General features: G+C 39.0%; 1 protein-coding gene across 1 annotated transcript in view; it reads left to right on the top strand.

Annotated features, from left to right (window-relative positions):
* The window catches only part of AMPH (amphiphysin), a 118,150-nt gene that overhangs the window by 64,792 nt on the left and 35,481 nt on the right, over nt 1-17,877 (top strand). The window contains exons 4-10 of the mRNA XM_030963832.1: nt 4,570-4,664; nt 9,481-9,576; nt 10,881-10,988; nt 11,384-11,469; nt 13,127-13,202; nt 14,081-14,163; nt 17,701-17,839. Of these exons, the coding sequence (XP_030819692.1) occupies nt 4,570-4,664; nt 9,481-9,576; nt 10,881-10,988; nt 11,384-11,469; nt 13,127-13,202; nt 14,081-14,163; nt 17,701-17,839 (683 nt within the window). The remainder of the gene's footprint in view (nt 1-4,569; nt 4,665-9,480; nt 9,577-10,880; nt 10,989-11,383; nt 11,470-13,126; nt 13,203-14,080; nt 14,164-17,700; nt 17,840-17,877) is intronic.

Below are 17,877 nucleotides of genomic sequence, written 5' to 3'. Positions count from 1 at the left end.
AAATATCTACACACAAAAACATGGTAACCCTCATATTTAGGCACTTGAGTGGGATTTTTGCACCAAAAATGTCACAGACTTGGAGTCATGCTGTCATTGGGGGCTCATTCTGCAGGAAAAAAGGTCAATCATATAACCGCATATGTTGGAATTATTGGAAAATAACGCACTTGACATCCTAATATTCTTGGATGTATCAGAGAAGCAGTTCATTTTAAAGGGTTTGGGGATTTTAACTTCAGTAATAAGTTTCATTTTGTTGCATGAAGTCTGAGTGACTTGATATTGGAAGTAGGAAGTACAAATCCAGGTATGATTTCCTAAAATCATAGAATGGTTTGGGTTGGAAGGGACCTTATAGATTATCTATAGATTATCTAGTTGAAACCCTCCTGCCATACTCAGGGATGCCACTCACTAGACCAGGTTACTCAGAGCCCCATCCAACCTGACCTTGAACACTTCCAAGGATGGGGCATCCACTTCTTTGGGCTACCTGTTCCAGTGTTTCACTACCCTCTGAGTAAAGAATTTCCTCCTAACATCTAATCTAAACCTCTCCTCTTCTAGTTTCAAACCATTCATTCCCCTTTGGCCTACCACTGTCTACCTGTGTAAAAAGCTGCTCTCCCTCTTTTTCAATAAGCTCCCATTAAGTACTGTCAAGCCAAAGGGAGGTCTCCTCAGAGCCTTATCTCCAGGCTGAACAATCCAAGCTGTCTCAGTCTGTCTTTGTAGGAGAGGTTCTCCATTTCTCTGAACATCTTTGTGGCCTTGTCTGGACCTGCTCTAACAGGTCCACATCTTTCTTGTGCCGTGGACTCCAGATGTAGACACAATACTACAGGTGAGGATTTAAGCAAGGAAGAGTAAATTAAGCCTTATTATGACCCTATGTCCCCTTCATTTTAATATACTTCACAATTTGAGGTTTGAGTTGAGTATCACACATTCTTAAAAGAATTTTTGCTGTGTTCAGACTCTTCCTCTTGATCACTGACAGTCTTAGCTGAACCTTGATCTTGTTGGTTATTCAAGGGCTCAGAGGAACCATGCCATAAAGCTGTTGAACTTGTGAATGGCTTTTATGTGCCATTTTATTTCACCTGCATGATAGTTTAATGTCTGCTGTGTATCAGTGGTGTTTGTACTGATGAGACTGTGCTATCCCCCATAGCTCTAGTCATCTCATGTCTCGGTCTTGTGTGTCTTCCAGTCTCCTTGGCAATATGTATCTGGGTTTTGTACTTCATGATTTATTTTTTAAGCTTTTGAGAGCTATGAGGGACTTGAATGGTTTTATGGGCCAGTTGTTATAGAAACCCTAAATCAGTTACCCATTTTCTACCCCAAGCTCTTTGCAAGTACCAGTGCAGATGGGGAAGAATAAACCTGGATGTTCATGCAGGTGGCAAGGTGACAGAGGTAACTAGTAGTCCTGCATGAGGAAAAGAAAGCACTGTACACTTCAGGTGGCTTAATGTAGTGATAAAGGTGTGCAGGAAGGGGAGGGGAGATTTTTCAGGTCTGTAAGCAGTTCTGTTGCCTAGTTGTCAGTCTGTGGCTGACAGAACTGCACATATCCTTCAGACACAGAACTCTTAAAATCAGAAATGTAATTTCTTAAAAGCATATAACTATTCATCATCTTTCTGCAAAATTTATTAATGAATCATGAAATTATTGACTTGTTCCAGTGGAAACTCTAATGGATTACTAGCAATAACAAATACAACCCTTATGGCAGGGCAGGTCATTTCCCTGAAGAACCACATAAGTAATATTAAGACCCAGACCAAGATGTCTTACCCCATCAGGAAAATGGAAATTTCTCCATCATTCAGGCTAGATTATCTTGCAGGGGAGTGAGGAGATGCCACAGTATATGAGTTTTAGAGCCAACATGCTGTTCCAGGTCTGTCTCATTCTCCATGGGAGCTTAAGTACATTGGAACTGTGATGGTAAAGAGTCACCTACCCTCCCCCTTCTCTGGTGTGCTTAATGGGAATGTCTCTGCACTGCCATCCCCAAGATCCCTATCACAAGGAGGCCTCTAGAATTTTTTGGAGGCTCCAGGGACAGGGACTCTTTCCCATAGAAATAGGGATCATTTAATCTGAGAAGCTCAATCTTCACTAACTGGATTATTCAGTAACATTTTTCCTAAGTGATTCAAATGTTTTGGCACTTTTAGCTATTAAACAAAGGACCCAATTACCAAGAAGTACTACTGAATGAAAAAATTGATACTAAATGTCGATTTCTAACTGTTTGTCAGCAGTAAAAATTCTTTTCACATTTCTTAGTACTTTTCATATTTCTTAGTACTTTAATGACTTGCTTTTAACAATTTCTCTCTCTCAGTGATAACAGTTAAAAACAGTCAAGAGAGAGAGCCTGCAGTCTATGACTAAGACACAAATCCTCTTAAATTTGAAGGTATCAGTTTGTAAGGAATAACTCTATGTGAAAACCTGCCAAACAAAAAATCATTGGACACTGTAAGTTTATGTCCAGAGGTATGAAAAAGAATGGGAATTCACTGGATTGGTATTTACCTTTTCCCTCATTTGGTGTATTGCAGTAAACCTGGTATAGATACAGTCAGAGGGAGTAGGATGGATGATATTAGCCTGGAAATTTCAGATTGAAGCCCCTGACTGAAAAAGCCAAATACTTTACTGCCCACTTGCCTGGCACTGCAGCTGGATTTGACTGATGTTTTTTACAGGAATGTGGTGGAATGAAGGATTATCCAATTCTCAGAACAGAAAAAAAGTGTAAAAGTTTGTGCAGTTTTGATATAACTCAAGCATGGCATATTAGGTGTGTTTTACTTATTCTCTTCAGCAGATATATGCCTGAGTCCTGTAGTACTTAAGAAGGAAAGTCTAGGAAAAGATGTCAACATGGTCTGTGACTGAGCTGAGTGCAAGCTGCAGGAGGGATTATCTAGCAGTTATGCTAGTCTGCCTGCCACAGGAACCTCTGTCACAGGTTTACCACTCAGAGTGCTTAAGGGCACAAGTTCAGGTATCAGAAAGGATCAAGTGTGAGCAGGGATGAACAAACCCTCCTGGTTTGTATGTTCACCCTGATTGGAGAGAAGCAACCTTCTTAAGCAAAGAGATACTCTATTGGTTTTGCCTTATCTCTTGAGTTTATTAATTTGCAGCGACATTAAAGATTTTAAATGAGTCCTACCTGAAAATATACATGAAGATCATCTGTATTTTATTGTAATTTGGTAACTTCTAAGGCAAGAAAACCAAAAAAAAGGTCCTTTTTATTCAGGAGAACACTTTCTTAGCTGGAGATACGTCATCCTAAGAATTAACCATGAAGAAGAAAAGGAAGAAATACATCTTAATTCTTGTGCTATCCTAATAGTCTAAGATGAGCTCTGCCATTAAAAACCACCCCCAAGACAAGTTCTGAAGAGATCAGATATTCTGTTTTGGCTCAGTACCTTTTGATTTAAGGGTGAAAGCTTGTACTTCTAAATACCAGTATTTCCTTTGTACTTGTTCTCCCCCATGCCATTCTCTCTTTTGTACTCAAGGACTGAGAACAAGCATGTACTTTCAGCTTTTTTAGTATCTGTTTTCTATCCTGTCCATTCCATAGCCTACTATTTTCATTTAAGTGTGCATCCCTGTATTTATTTTACTCTCATATTAACAGCATGTGTTTTGGGAGTGCATGATGGAATAGCAACTGACTAGATCAAGTCTGGTCTTCTACACACTCAACTTTCAAATTAGTTTTCCTTTTCTATTTTTGAATGTTTCTTTGTGCAGAAAATAAAAATATTGATGTTATTCCTAGATTCATTCACTGAGCAGTTAAATCTGAATATCATACTTAGAGATATTTTCAAGATAGCAAACAGATTTTGACTAGAAAAAAAAAGTGTTTTTTAAGGAAAAAAAGTTAATGCTACGTAGGAAATTCAAGTATTGAGATTTTCCAAGGAAGTTGAAATAAAAGTTGTCATTTTAAAATTTTAAAATTACTTACTCTGAACTCTTAGAATGTTAGATAAGTTTGGTTTCACTGGATTCAAAACTATATTCAGAATCTAATGGAATCATGCTGTATCAAAATGCAATCTCCAATGCCTTCACTGAGGGTGTTTATTTATTCATTGGGGTCAAACTGATCTCACTGAAGATAGATTTAGGCCCTTTCTCATAATGTCATTGAAGCTATTTTACGTTCAAACCAGAGTGATAAGCATCAATAGTCCCTATTCTTGTTCCACCTGTCAAAGCAAGAGCTGCAATAGTGACTGATACAGTTTGGCTTCACACAATCCTCTGCAGGCACCACCCTGTTGCAAACATAAATAGGCACTGGGCTCCACAAACTTCTAAACCTACTGGGTGACCATACAAGACTCTTCATAAAACCATGTCCGTTACAGTGCTCTCCCCAAGTTCAGGTATCTCTTTTCTAAATTTGCCAGAGGGAATAGCATAGTGGGTACATGTAGCTGAAAATAAAGATATTTAGCAGCTACTTCTTGTAGTTTGCACTTACATATTCCTCTTTTTGCCTAACTGCAGGAATGCAAGATGCCTCAAAGAAGCTTACAGAGTCTCTCCATGAAGTGTATGAGCCAGACTGGTATGGACGTGAAGATGTGAAAATGATTGGAGAGGTAAGATGTATGGAAAGAGGGAAAAAGTATTTTGTATGCAAATAGATTAATCTGAGCTGTTGAGGAGAAGTGTGCATCCAAAATTTACCTTAATCGTTCATGTCGTGTTAAATCCTGTTTTCTCAGCATATAAATTATGGATCTTGTGAAATGCAGCTCCTGCTGGCCAGATGCAGCACTTACAGTGTCTGTTGTATGAACTAGCTGATAAAAGCTCCCACTGAGATAACTCAGTGTGAGCAGAATTGGTCCTGACAGCATTTGACTGACAAGTTTTTACAAAGGTATCTTGCATGCAATTTTATAGTCAGGATTCTCAGCTCAAAATAATGTTAAAAAATTATCAAAGCTGCTTATCCTTTTGTGTTGTGTAACAACTGTTGAGCCAGTGGTACTAAACAGGATATCTTATGAGACATTCACCTCTCTCTGAGAAGAATATGGAATTTAAAGGCAAATTATAGTTGAGGACATTATTTATTTTTATTTTTTACCTTCTTCCAGTGATTAGAGAAGAATAGGCTTTTCTAGACAACACAACAGGAATTTACCTTGAGATGCTCTGAACTGCCTGCTTAAAGAGCCTCAGTTCTGGAGGAAATCTGTCAGCAGATGTGTTGGCGGTGACAAGAAAGTGCAAATGGTTATCAATGAAGCTTTTAATCACCTGGCATTCGGTTTGCAAAGCCTCCTTGATAATATAGTTAACAGTAAACCGGAATACAGAGCAGTGTACAGATTGCTTTTTTTCTCTATGGATGCCTTCTCCTATATTTCCCTGCTGCAAAGGGTTTTGATTTTAAAAGTACCCAACTTCAAAACTGCCTAATTTAAGATACATACTTTTTTGTTTGATTGATTTAGGGTTTTTATATTGTTTTATGGGCAATATTACAAAATCTCCTGATTTTTTTTGGATACAGAATCACAAAGGTAGATTTATGCATCAATTAGAGTGGCAAAAGCTCAGTTAGAACTTAACCTGACCACTTCTGTAAAGGATAATAAAAAGTGGTTTTATAAATATATTACTATCAAAAGAAGGACCAAGAAAAACTTCCATTCTTTATTGGACATGGTGGGGAATGTAGTTACCAAAGATGAGGAAAAGGCTGAGGTACTTAACAACTTCTCTGCCTCAATTGCCAACAATAACACAGGTCATCCTCAGGACAGATGGCCTCTAAAGCTGGTAGATTGGGCCAGGGAGCAGAAGAGATCCCCTGTAAGATCCTAACTGACTGAAGCGGTTAGTGACCTGCTGAGCCACTTCGATGTTCACGAGCCTGTGGGACCATATGGGATCCATCCTGAGTGATGAGGGACCTGGCAGAAGAGCTCACTAAGCTGCTTTTCATCATTTATCATCAGTCTTGGTTATTTGGGAGGTCCCAGATGACTGGAAGCTGGCCAGTGTAATACCCATCCATAAGGACTGAAAGGAGGATCCAGGAAATGACAGATCTTTCAACCTGACATCAATACCTGGCACAGTTATGGAATAGATCATCTTGAGTGTGATTACACAGGACCTACAGGCATGGCCTGAGGATCAGACCCAGCCAGATGTGTCACTCTTGCACCAAGAATGACACAGGAACAGGCGAGAGGCAGTATTGTAGAAAGAGTAAAAGAAGGTTTAATTCAAGAGAACTGTGTGGTTTATATAGAGTTATACAATATATTCTATTTGATTGGCTAGTTAACAAAAAACACTTTTCTTATACCCTGTCCTTGAGAAGAACAGAAAGACTAAGTAGAAAAACACCACTTGCAGGTTGTTTATACTAGCAAGTTATCACATCCTTACAACTTCTTGAAAATTCTCACAAGCTGCTGTGAGAAACACTTGCCGTTTCTCTCTCTCTGTCCCATGGCATCCACACAGATGAATTTAGGAGACGCAGGTCCTGCCTAACCAACCTGATCTCCTTTTATGACCAGGTGACCCACCTGGTGGATGTGGGGAAGGCTGTCGATGTTGTCTACCTGGACTGAGCAAAGCCTTTGACACTCTCACCTATGGAATAATCCTGGAAAAGCGGGCAGCCCATGTCTTGGACAGATGCACTCTTCACTGCGTTAAGAACTGGCGGAATGGCCGGGTCCAGAGAAGTGGTGATGAATGGTGCTGTCTCCAGTTGGTGGCCCATCACTAGCGGTGTCCCCCAGGGATCTGTGTATGGACTCAGTCCTGTTTAATATCTTTACTGATGATCTGGATGAAGGGACTGAGTCTACTATTAGCAGATTTGCAGATGACACCAAATTGGGTGCCAGTGTCAATATGCTGGAGGGTAGGAGAGTTATGCAGGAGCAACCTGGACGGGCTGGATCAATGGTCTGAATCCAACAATATGAGGTTTAACCAGACCAAGTGTCAGGTCCTGCACTTTGACCACAACTCCCTGCAGCACTACAGACTGAGTACAGCGAGACTGGACAGAGGCCAGGCAGAAAGGGACCTTGGGGGTACTGATTGGCAGCAGACTGAACATGATCCAGCGGTGTGCCCACATGGCCAAGAAGGCCAATGGGATCCTAGCCTGTAATAGTGTGGTCAGCAGGACCAGGGAAGTGATTCCCTGTACTCAGCACTGGTGAGGTTTCAACTTGAGTACTGTGTCCAGGTCTGGGCCCTTCAATTTAGAAAGGATGTTGAGATGCTGGAGCATGTCCAGAGAAGGGCAACAAGGCTGGTGAAGGGTCTGGAACAAAAGTCCTATGAGGAGCAGCTGAGGGAGCTTGGGTTGTTTAGCCTGGAGGAAGGGAGGCTTGGGAGATCTCTACAACTGCCTGAAAGGAGGTTGTAGCCAAGTGGGGGGGGTCAGTCTTTTCTCCTAGGAAACCAGCAACAGGACAAGAGGACACAGCCTTAAACTATGTCAGGGGAGGTTTAAGCTGGACAGTAAGAAGAATTTTTGCACATAAGGAGTGATTTGGCATTGGAATCACCTGCCCAGGGAGGTGGTGGTACCATCTCTGGAGGTGTTTAAGACTGGATGTGGCACTTTGTGCCATGTTGTAATTTATAAGGTGGTGTTTGGTCATAGGTTAGACCTGATAATCTCAAAGATCTTTTCCAACCTAGTTGATTCTGTGATTCTGTGAGCTCAGCCTAAAGTAAAAAATAATTATGTATCTGTTCAGTTTAGGTTATAAATGATCATTCCAAAAGGGATCCCCTTAAAAGACCTTATTTTGTATGGTAGGAAAGATGATGGCCTAAAGAATCCTTCAGCAATGTTGTTTGAGTCCATTAGCTTTCAGAATCTCCATTATTTTAATTTGTTCAAAATACATTTCAGCAAGATACAAAAATAGGCAGTTGCTTGCTACGATCTAATGCTGTGATGCTTTGTAGACCACTGTGATTAAATGCTGTGTTAATAAATTAGGTATTTTTTTAAACATGTTTAATAGATTCTAATCATTCATTAGGGACTCTGTTAGAGTAGGAAATGAATGAACCGAAAGCTGGCATTACACAGCGTTAATAATACGCCGCATAGTAGGTTATGATAAAACAAACACTTGGGAATAGTTTTCTATTACGCAGGACGGCCACGTGTTTCGTGGGGTCAGTGGTCAGAGACAGGGACAACACACACTCCAATGTCCATGTGGCAATAGAGAGAGTTTATTATATGAACCCTTCTCTATAAAGGGGATTTGAAAAACCCTGGTCTGATCTTTGATACCACCCAGCTCCTGGATCAGGGAGATGTCTACAGCTTAGGATGGAATGTAATTGGTTGAGGTTCCTATCTGTCAACCCAGGGGCTGGTTTAGGGAACCGGCCAGGGTTCTTATTTACAGCCAAATTAATTGCCCAGTACAAGCCAGCTTGTACTGTGACATAATGTGACACTTTTGCAGACTTGTCAGTGAGGATAACAGCCCTGCAGAGCAGTGCTTACACCCATTAACCTCCTTCCCATCAAAAGGAAGGATGTTAAGTGATTTTTGAAATGTGCAAAGAAAGGAGGAATCAGGATGTTTAACATGTGCTAATGATTTGTTCAGTGGAGAATCCAGGACCTCAAGCACTATGTCTATGTAACAGGATTTGCTTCTAATAAGGAATCTTACCCATTGAGTCCTTGTCACATGAGCTGCATTAATATGTTCATGAAAATCAGAAAACTACAAGGGGTTTCTCCTGGTGACGAGCCCAGAGCTCCAAAGGGGACTGGGGAAAAGCACTGTACCTTCAGGGCAGAGGAGGGTGGCAGGGGTGCAGATTTTGTTTATTTTGCCAGCTGATGTTGAGATGTTTCCTATCTGTCATTCCAGTTCTCCAGCAGCACAAGATAAGAGTTGTTGTCTGCATCAGCCATTCCATCAAATGTACCTTAATGGCACAAAAAGAATGAGATGGAAAGACCTTTCCCTTTATTTTCTCTTCTATTTTTTTGTATACTTCCTTTATCTGTAAGCAAGGTTCATCATCAGGGAACATACTTAAGACTTAAAAGCTACACCAGGTACAGATTCTGTGTTACTGATCCTCAGGGACCTGAAACCCTGAGGAGCACCGTGAATCCATAACATCCTTATTTTCACATAGCACTTAGTATTTGAAATAATGAAAACACAAACTAATTATTAAGTTTCATCTTAATTTGTTATGAATTGAACTTGCAATATCAAGGTATTCCTTTTCATTCACCTTATGTTTATGCTCTTATTTTTTCCATAAAGAACATTTTGAAACTTCAGAAAGATGAATCTTTGCCAATTACATTTGTATTTCTTCTATGTTTAGAGTGGCATTAAACTACTAAGTACATTTTTCTCCTTTCTACCTTTTCAGAAATGTGATGAACTTTGGGAAGACTTCCATCAAAAACTGGTGGATGGGTCATTGTTAACGCTGGATACATATCTAGGACAATTTCCTGATATCAAAGTAGAGTAATGATTTTCTATAAAGGACAAGTTTTAAAGTTCTGTTAACTTGCAAAATAAATTGAAAATGAGATTACAAGCAAAAAAATGAAAAAGGGTGAAAGTCATGCTCTCCTGTAATGTACAAGATATTGTTCTGTAAATAAATTCCTGACATTAGGCAGGACTGATTTTGCAAGTGAACGAAAATATTTTTCATGCAGTAGTACATGGAAGCAAATTAGCCTTTGTAGAGGCAACTTCTGTGCTTTTTTCTGCTCCTGTTTCTTTGGTATGAGATAATTTTAACCAATTTCAATAAGGGCACATTAAGCTCTTCAGCTGTTAAAATGCCAGACAAATTACACGGAAAGCAGGCTTTCTGTTATTGGCTAGATGGATGCACCCATGAGTATCTTTCTTTTATCTAAGCCATGGTTCCTGTCTTTTAATTAGTTATAAAAAGATTTTGTAATACACATCACGAGAGAATGTTATACAGATTCTAGCCTCTGCCACATGCCCATCTAGTGTACAGTCCAGAGAAATTACTTATAAATGAAATGTGTGAGGATAAAGAAGCACTATAGGTGAGAGGAGATACTTTTATATTTCAATATGACTATATGGGCATAACTGGGTTTTTTCTGTGAGGGTTTGTAACTGAGCAGGTAACACACAGTCATCCCCTTTGTAATTTACATCAAGGACTAAAGAAAAAATAATCTAAGAATACCAACATTAGTGATATACAGTTCTAAACTCACTTTTAAATCAAGCTGTGATTATGCCCTCTCAGCATGTGGATTACATAGCTTTGTAAAGTCTATATCAGAGTATATTTATATCTATATCTATATCTGTGTCTATATCTTGAACTCCAGTATTTTAGGTTTGTGTCAGAACAACTATACAGAGAAGTATATATTAGCATTTTTCCAACTCTAGAAAAAATGCATTAATTGCTGAATTTTCACACTATCTATAAGGGGGGAAGATAGTGGTACCATGAGTTTAACAGGTTCACTGATTCTAGAGAATGTGAAAAGTCTTATGTAACACTGATACCTCAATTCTAAGGCCTGTAAGCCCTATACCCATGAAAACCCTTCCCAAACTATTTGTAAATTGATTCCTTATTTAAAATAATGTGATTCATTTGTCATTTTTACCATTTCCATGTTCTTTCTACATGATATAATAATTCAGATATTAACAACAGAGAAAGGAGAATATAAATATGTCAAAAACTAAATTAACAACATAAGTAAAATGACTTTTTAAAAACTGTTCCTCATATTTACTTTCATTTCTACCCCTGTACAGACTCGCATTGCAAAACGAAGCAGAAAGCTAGTGGATTACGACAGTGCAAGGCATCATCTAGAAGCCCTGCAGAGCTCAAAAAGAAAAGATGAGGGCAGAATCACCAAGGTAAGAACCATATTTCTGCCAGAAATATGCTGGCAGAAGACTTGGGGAGATTGGGTGGTATTTTTTTCTGTACAGAGACAGAGCACAAAATTTCTCTTCCTTTTACTCCCTTAGAAATAATGATATCTCTAAGCAAAAATGTGTATTGAGTTCTTTGGTTCATGTGATAGTCAGGCTCGCCTCTTTCACTAAGGAGTCCTGTTTGGGACCTAACTTCCTCTCTTGATGAGACTGAGGGGACTGCAAATCCTGTACTGGCCTTGATGGTGTAAGAATGAGTAACATCTTTTGTTAATAAAAATTATAAAAGACTCCCCAAGAAAACAACACAAAAATAATTTTAGTTTTGTTATGTCATAGTGATTTTAGAAGTAATCTGTTTCATTTTGGTTTAGGCAGAAGAAGAATTTCAAAAAGCACAGAAAGTGTTTGAAGAGTTTAACACTGACTTGCAAGAAGAGTTGCCATCTCTGTGGTCACGGTAAGCCTAGAGAGATACTGTATGCAAGGCTTGAAATGGGTAGTAAGGAAAGGGAATCAGGGGATTTTAATGAGCTGACAGAAAAGGGATTGCTGGATTGTTGAAGATTCCATCCATTACCTTTCTGAATAATAAAAGGAAAAATGTATGCAAATGCTCCAGAAATATATGTAATGTAAGTGTATTTATGCTTATTTTTTTCAATGTATGTTGGCACTTAAGATTCATTAGCATGTCTTCATTCTGAGATGCAAAAAGATTTCCATTTAGTGAGTAAATAATTATGCTAGAGCACAGAGTAGTCTGTGGTGATTTGGGTCTACTTATAGGTCATTTTTTATTCTAACTACACCAGAAGACACATTTTATAGTTCTGCACTGATATTAAATAGTTGTGATGTTAAATGATTTGATGGCATAGGTCATTCAGTCAAGATGTTTAATCATGAATTGTGTTTATACAGAAAATGCAGACAATATGAATGGGAGAACAAAAGCAGTAGAAAAATAAGCATCTCATTAGTGTGTTATGTTTTTTAACAGTTGACAATCTGGAGTGAAAATGTGAAGTATCCTTTGTCTTCTCAGCCTTCTAAATTAAATCCTGTTAATTTCAAACCAAGAGAGGATTTCCCTGCTGTGTTTCTGCCTATTTCAGTGCAAACCTTCTTAGCATTTAGGTATATTTGTTTTATGGGCCTACTAAAAGTAAAACTGCATATGAATGACTTAGAGTGAGGGCCCTTTTACTTCAGTAAATTTTGTGTAAAGAAGTAGTAGCTAGTCTCAGGGAAAGGTAGAATTTAATTTGAGCAATACGCATAATTTAGTAAGCAATTGCTTTCAGAGGCCTTTATTTTAGTTATTAAAATTCTTCAGGAAGAATATTATCTATTGAGTTGACATTTTTCAGGCTTATACTTATTCCCAAGACAATTTTTGTTAATCAAAGTTGGGAGAAATTATACATGGAAGTTTTAAATAGGAAAAAGAGTAAAACAAAACATAAGAAAACAGCTTCTACTTTTGAAATGGAGAAATATGTAATATTTCACCCCAAGTAAGCAGATTCTTGACGACATGCACAGAAATGTCTAGTCTATATTAAATTCTTTTGTTTTATATAGATATTCTTTTATATATATGTGCATGTGTTTCAGAGCTGAGCTTGGGACACCCACATCTGGGCTGTACTGGGCTGTACTGAGCTGACCCAAGATGCAACTGCATCACCTTGATGCTGTGATAAGATTTGGGCACAGGGGCTCACAGTGCTGGAATGGTACCTTTCTCCTTTCAGGAAATGGTTGTGTGCTGTCTGGCAGGAGATGGAAGCCCAGAGCATCTTGCCTTCACTGTGCTTGTGCTGTAGTTGAGACCATGCTTTTCCACTCTTCTTTAAAAAAAGCTGAAGACATCTGATGTGAAGTAGTCTCAGCTTGGTTGACTGGATGGTGTGAAATACATATCTTAGCACTAATGGAAATAATCACGAACAAATTAGTCTGAAATTCTGACATTTAATAATTTGTTTTGTTGAGGGTAATACTCAAGAATGTTGTTTGTAGTCCAGAAAACAGTTAATTAATCTGTCTTTGTGCCCCTCCCACACATTCCTTTTATTCTGTTTTTCCTTTCTTTGTGCCATCCTTCGTAGACGAATTGGCTTCTATGTGAACACCTTCAAAAATGTATCCAGCCTTGAAGCCAAGTTTCACAAGGAAATAGCTTTAGTGAGTAAAACTGACTATCTCATGTATAATGGATTATTATATGCATGACAGCTAAAAAATACCGTCTAGTAAAAATCTAGCAGAGGCGCACAGGAGAATTTGCCATAGATCCAGATTTGTGCTATAATCATAATATTCATTTCTACTTGCCATATTTGTTCTCTCCTTAAGGAAGGAGCAGCCCCTACAATTTTGGACTGCAGTGCATTATCAGTTGTAGCACTAAATTCACTTTCTACTTTGATAATTTACTGTTGCCTTCAGTATTTTTGCTGTGTCCAATTGCTAAGCACCTCTTTGGTTTAATCAGCAGGAAAAAAACATGTCAAATATTCCCTTCAAGTCTGCTATATGCATTGTCAGCAATGCAGTATTTTACCAGTGAATGTCAGGCAAATCAAGCAGTTTCATTGAGGATCTTGTGAATGTACCTGGCTAAATAGTAACATATTATCTATAGCAACCTTCAAATTGGAACCAAAATTTTTGACAACTCACTTTACTGAAGCTCTGTGAAAATTTGGATTAGATTTTTGAGGGGAAAACACAGATTTTCTTGGCTGCCCATGTTGCTTTAAACTTCAGATGACCTCCTTCATCAGAGCTCACATAGCAGTCAGCTATACTTATGAACTTGTTTCTAAAAAACAGCTCATGTTTTTTTAAGAACTGCTATTATCTTTGATTCTATGGATTTTGATGGGTTTCTGTTTAGGCTTTTGCTATGCATGGCGCTCGGAATTTTTGGAAGGTTTTATACTGTAACATAAAGTTATCAAGTTATCATGTATCAAACCAGATTTATCATTTTAATCATGTCTTTTTAATCATGACTATAGTTGTTCACATAAACTCAGGCAACTGTTTTGTTTTCACAGCTATGTCACAAACTATATGAAGTGATGACAAAGCTGGGGGATCAGCATGCAGACAAGGCCTTCACCATTCAAGGGGCACCAAGGTGAATTTATTGCCTTTCTAATGAATTGCATTGCTGTAGGCTTTGTGGGTTTCAGCATAGGCAGCAACCACCTACACCATGTGTAACACCTACACATGGTCACAGGCATTATTGGTAGATGAACGTATCTGGGATGAAGTTCTTCTCAACAGGAGTAAATATCCAAAGCTTCCTTCTTCACTGACTATTTTTCTAGAAAGTCCTTTCAAAAACAAAAAAGAATGAAAGCTGTTTAAATTTAGCCAAGTTCACTGTAGACTGTTACATCAATTTGCACCAACTAAGTGTATAACTCATTTATTCTTAAATTCTCAGAATGTCAGAAAATCAGCTATGTTCCTAACTCTCATAACTTGTTTAAAGCCTTGAAATATTGAGATATGGTTTTAGCTCCTATTATTAGGTAAGAATCCCAAACTTTGAACATCAGCTTTTATCTCATCTACTTACAAGGAAAAGTAAAGATCTGAGGGTACATCATAAAAGCAAAAAAACCTGAAATAAAGAGAATGTCACAAAATACCATCTTTTTAGACTTCCAAGAAAAATCTTGTTTTAAAGCACAAAACCAAAAGGAGTTTAAAATCAGATGGTGTTTTCTAAAGGTCAGTGGATGCCAGTACAATATTTCTGTACTGGCAACAGAAATGTACTTTCTGTACTTTCAACAAATGTAGCCTTTCTGCCACAATTTTATTTCTAATACTTATGTGCAGAAAAGGTTGAAATGTAAAACAGTGAGACTTATAAAGACACAATGATATTTAGGGTTAATATATAAAGCCTGAATTTCCATTTAATCCCAGCTAGTCAGAAACAATTCGAACAATGCTTTATAGCTTTCACATCCCACTCTAAGGGAAACCATAGGGGATTTTTTTAACGGATTTCTTGGACAAAATCAAACACAAACGAGGCAAATATTATATCTGAGAACTATTTAATGATAAAGAAGGATATGTGTCCCTACTGGAGAGGGACAGAAAGTTAAGCAGAGAAGGGAAAAGAAAGACGGAGAGAGAGAAAGGAGGCCAGCGTCAGAAGAGCGCTACCACCAAAACCGCGGGCTCCACCGGCGGCATCCACCGGCAGGTGGAGCCCGCGCTCCCTGCCGGGGGACGCTGCCCAGCTCTCGCGAGAGCCCGGCTGCGAAGGCCGCAGCTAGGACGGTGCCGCGTCGAGGGGCGGCGGGAGGCGGGGAGCAGGCGCTGGGGCGGAGCGGCGGGCAGGCGCTGTTGCGGGGAACCGGCGGAGCTTAGAAGAGTAGACGGAACAGATGAAGACAGGGCGAAGAGTCAGGGAAGAAGCAGGCAGCAGGGGCCGACCGAGGCAAACCTCTAGACGAGCCCCTCAGCTCAGAAACAGCCAGCGGGGCGTGGTTGGACCGCGGTTAAATGCTTTTATGTGCTCAGGCTCCTCCCACAGGCCGCTCCTTGTGGGACGACCATTGGCTAGTCAGGGAATTTGCGCTGGACCTCAGGGCTTTCCCCCCTGCAGAGGGAGGCTTCTGGCAAGGCAGTGGTGGAAGGTTTGGGTGCCCTGATTGTCTGTCAGGCGAAGTCTCCATTCTTTAAAGGGGTTGCCTGCTTAGGGACTGTAATGTCAGCGGTCTCTACCCTCTCGCGTGCTAGGCACCTTCTGCGCGTCTTAGTGCTCAGCCCATGTAGAAATTTTCCACCCAGTGTCAGAAAATCGGTTTATAACACAAAAGCTAGATAATGTTGAGGCATAAATAAAAATTAAGTTGGTTCCTGACATAGCTACTGCTAATTTGCCCTCAAGATGGAGGTAGATTAGCAACAATTAAGACTAACCAAGCAACATAATGTCTGCCTCAAAATTATGGAAGATATTCCTCCATTTGTTTTAATCCCACTTTGGAAGAACAAAGAATGAAATCTGAAACTTCTGACATAATGCAAAATTCAGAACTACTTTATAAGCACATCACTAGAATTTGTATTTTACATTATTTCAGTGATAATGCATGCTCGTATATTACATATTGCCTTTGGCACTGTTAACTTTGGCCCATTTAGGATGGGCTCGCAATCTGAACTATGTTCCCATAAAGGATTTGTAAAGCACTTTTATGCAATGTAAAATAATGTAGTATTGGAAGATTTCAAGCACATTTTGTGACCAGCAGGTATTTTATCTACCTCTGTCTTTTAGACCATGTCCAACGTGCTCAAGCTTGTTCCCACTGAATTATTCCTTCCATCACTGGGAGCAAAAGAATTATGCAACAAAATTATTTTGCTGCAAATTACTAGATGTCATTTAATGTAGTGTGAACTTACTTTAAAAAAGCTTTCTAAAAATCCATTTTTTCAGTTACTTTGTTACTGTCTTTTGCTGTCCTGTTTGCAGAGCCTTGTGTGAAAATCTGGATAGATTTTGACTTCCCTTATTAGTGATGATACTCTAAAAGATTCCTAAGTGGATCTTCATGAGATAAAATAGCTTTCCATTTTAGATGCATGAGAAGTTGATACTAGACAAGTACAATATCTAATCTTTCTTTTAAAAAACTGCATAAAAAGAAACATCTTAAGAACTTGTGTGCTACTCAATACTCTGTCCTGAAGGCAATGATTGTACCCTGGAACATAAATTTCTTAATGACTGCTTATTTTTTCTCTTTTAATATTTCCACAGAAAGAGGTGGTGAGTGTGAGCTGTTTGTCCTTCCAAAGAATGGTTTTTCTTGTGTTAGCATTAGGATCATCATGTTTATGCTGTGGTCTCAATCGGGTAGTGCTTCTGCTCTCCCTGAGTATGTGTACGACTTGCTTCTACTGAGTACTGTGGTTGTTGAGTACTGTAATTCGTAGCCTCCCTCATTGTAAGCTTTAAGCGTATCTAGGTAGCTGAATATTTTCTCAGTGTTTGCACCAGGTCCTTTCATGGGAAGTGCAGATGCTTTCTATCACTTCATCAGATCTTTTCTTAGTATCAGCAGAGCTCTGTTGAAGTCACTAGACTGCCGCTTGTTTTTAATTGTTGCGATTTCTCCTTCTAAATAGTGATATCTTTATAATAATGTTGACTGTCTTCTGTTTTATTGAAACCTTTCTTAAGTTGCTGAGCTTTTAAAATTATTTGCAGTATTCATTATGGCTTTCTGTGGGTTTTTTTATCTTCAGAGTGTTCTGTTCTGTGAAATGAAGACAGTAAATCCATTTCACATTTTATAACAATTATAAATTTATAAGTGAAGAGGTATTTCAAGTACAGAATCTGAAAAAATGCAGGTGCTCTTGTTGTCTTCAAGTTAGAATGATCAGGTAAACAAATGTTCCAAAAATCACGATAATTCAAAATTAAAACTTCCTTTAACACTGAATTTTAATTGTCTTTAATTGCAATTTTAGTTTTAGTCACTATATAATGGCTTCATTCATCTCCAGTGTGTACTCTCTTTTGTGGTCCCTGACACTACATCAGGGATGCAGTTCAACTGTTGCATCTGATTTTGAAGGTAGTAAGTCAGCAAGATATATATGTCCTTGCCATTCCTTTGCTTTTGTCTAGTGATTCAGGTCCACTCCGCTTTGCAAAAACACCATCACCACCAGAGGAGGTCTCTCCCCTACCTAGCCCTACTGCTGGTCCCAATCATATGCTGGCACCAGCGTCTCCGGCACCAGCCCGACCTAAGTCACCTACACAGGTAAGGAGATACCTAGCAGAGGGAACTGACCTGTTGTG

This window comes from Camarhynchus parvulus, chromosome 2, assembly GCF_901933205.1.
Source record: "Camarhynchus parvulus chromosome 2, STF_HiC, whole genome shotgun sequence".
Lineage (NCBI taxonomy): Eukaryota > Metazoa > Chordata > Aves > Passeriformes > Thraupidae > Camarhynchus > Camarhynchus parvulus.
Note: the sequence above shows the minus strand (reverse complement) of the source record. Positions and strands in the feature narration are given on the sequence as shown.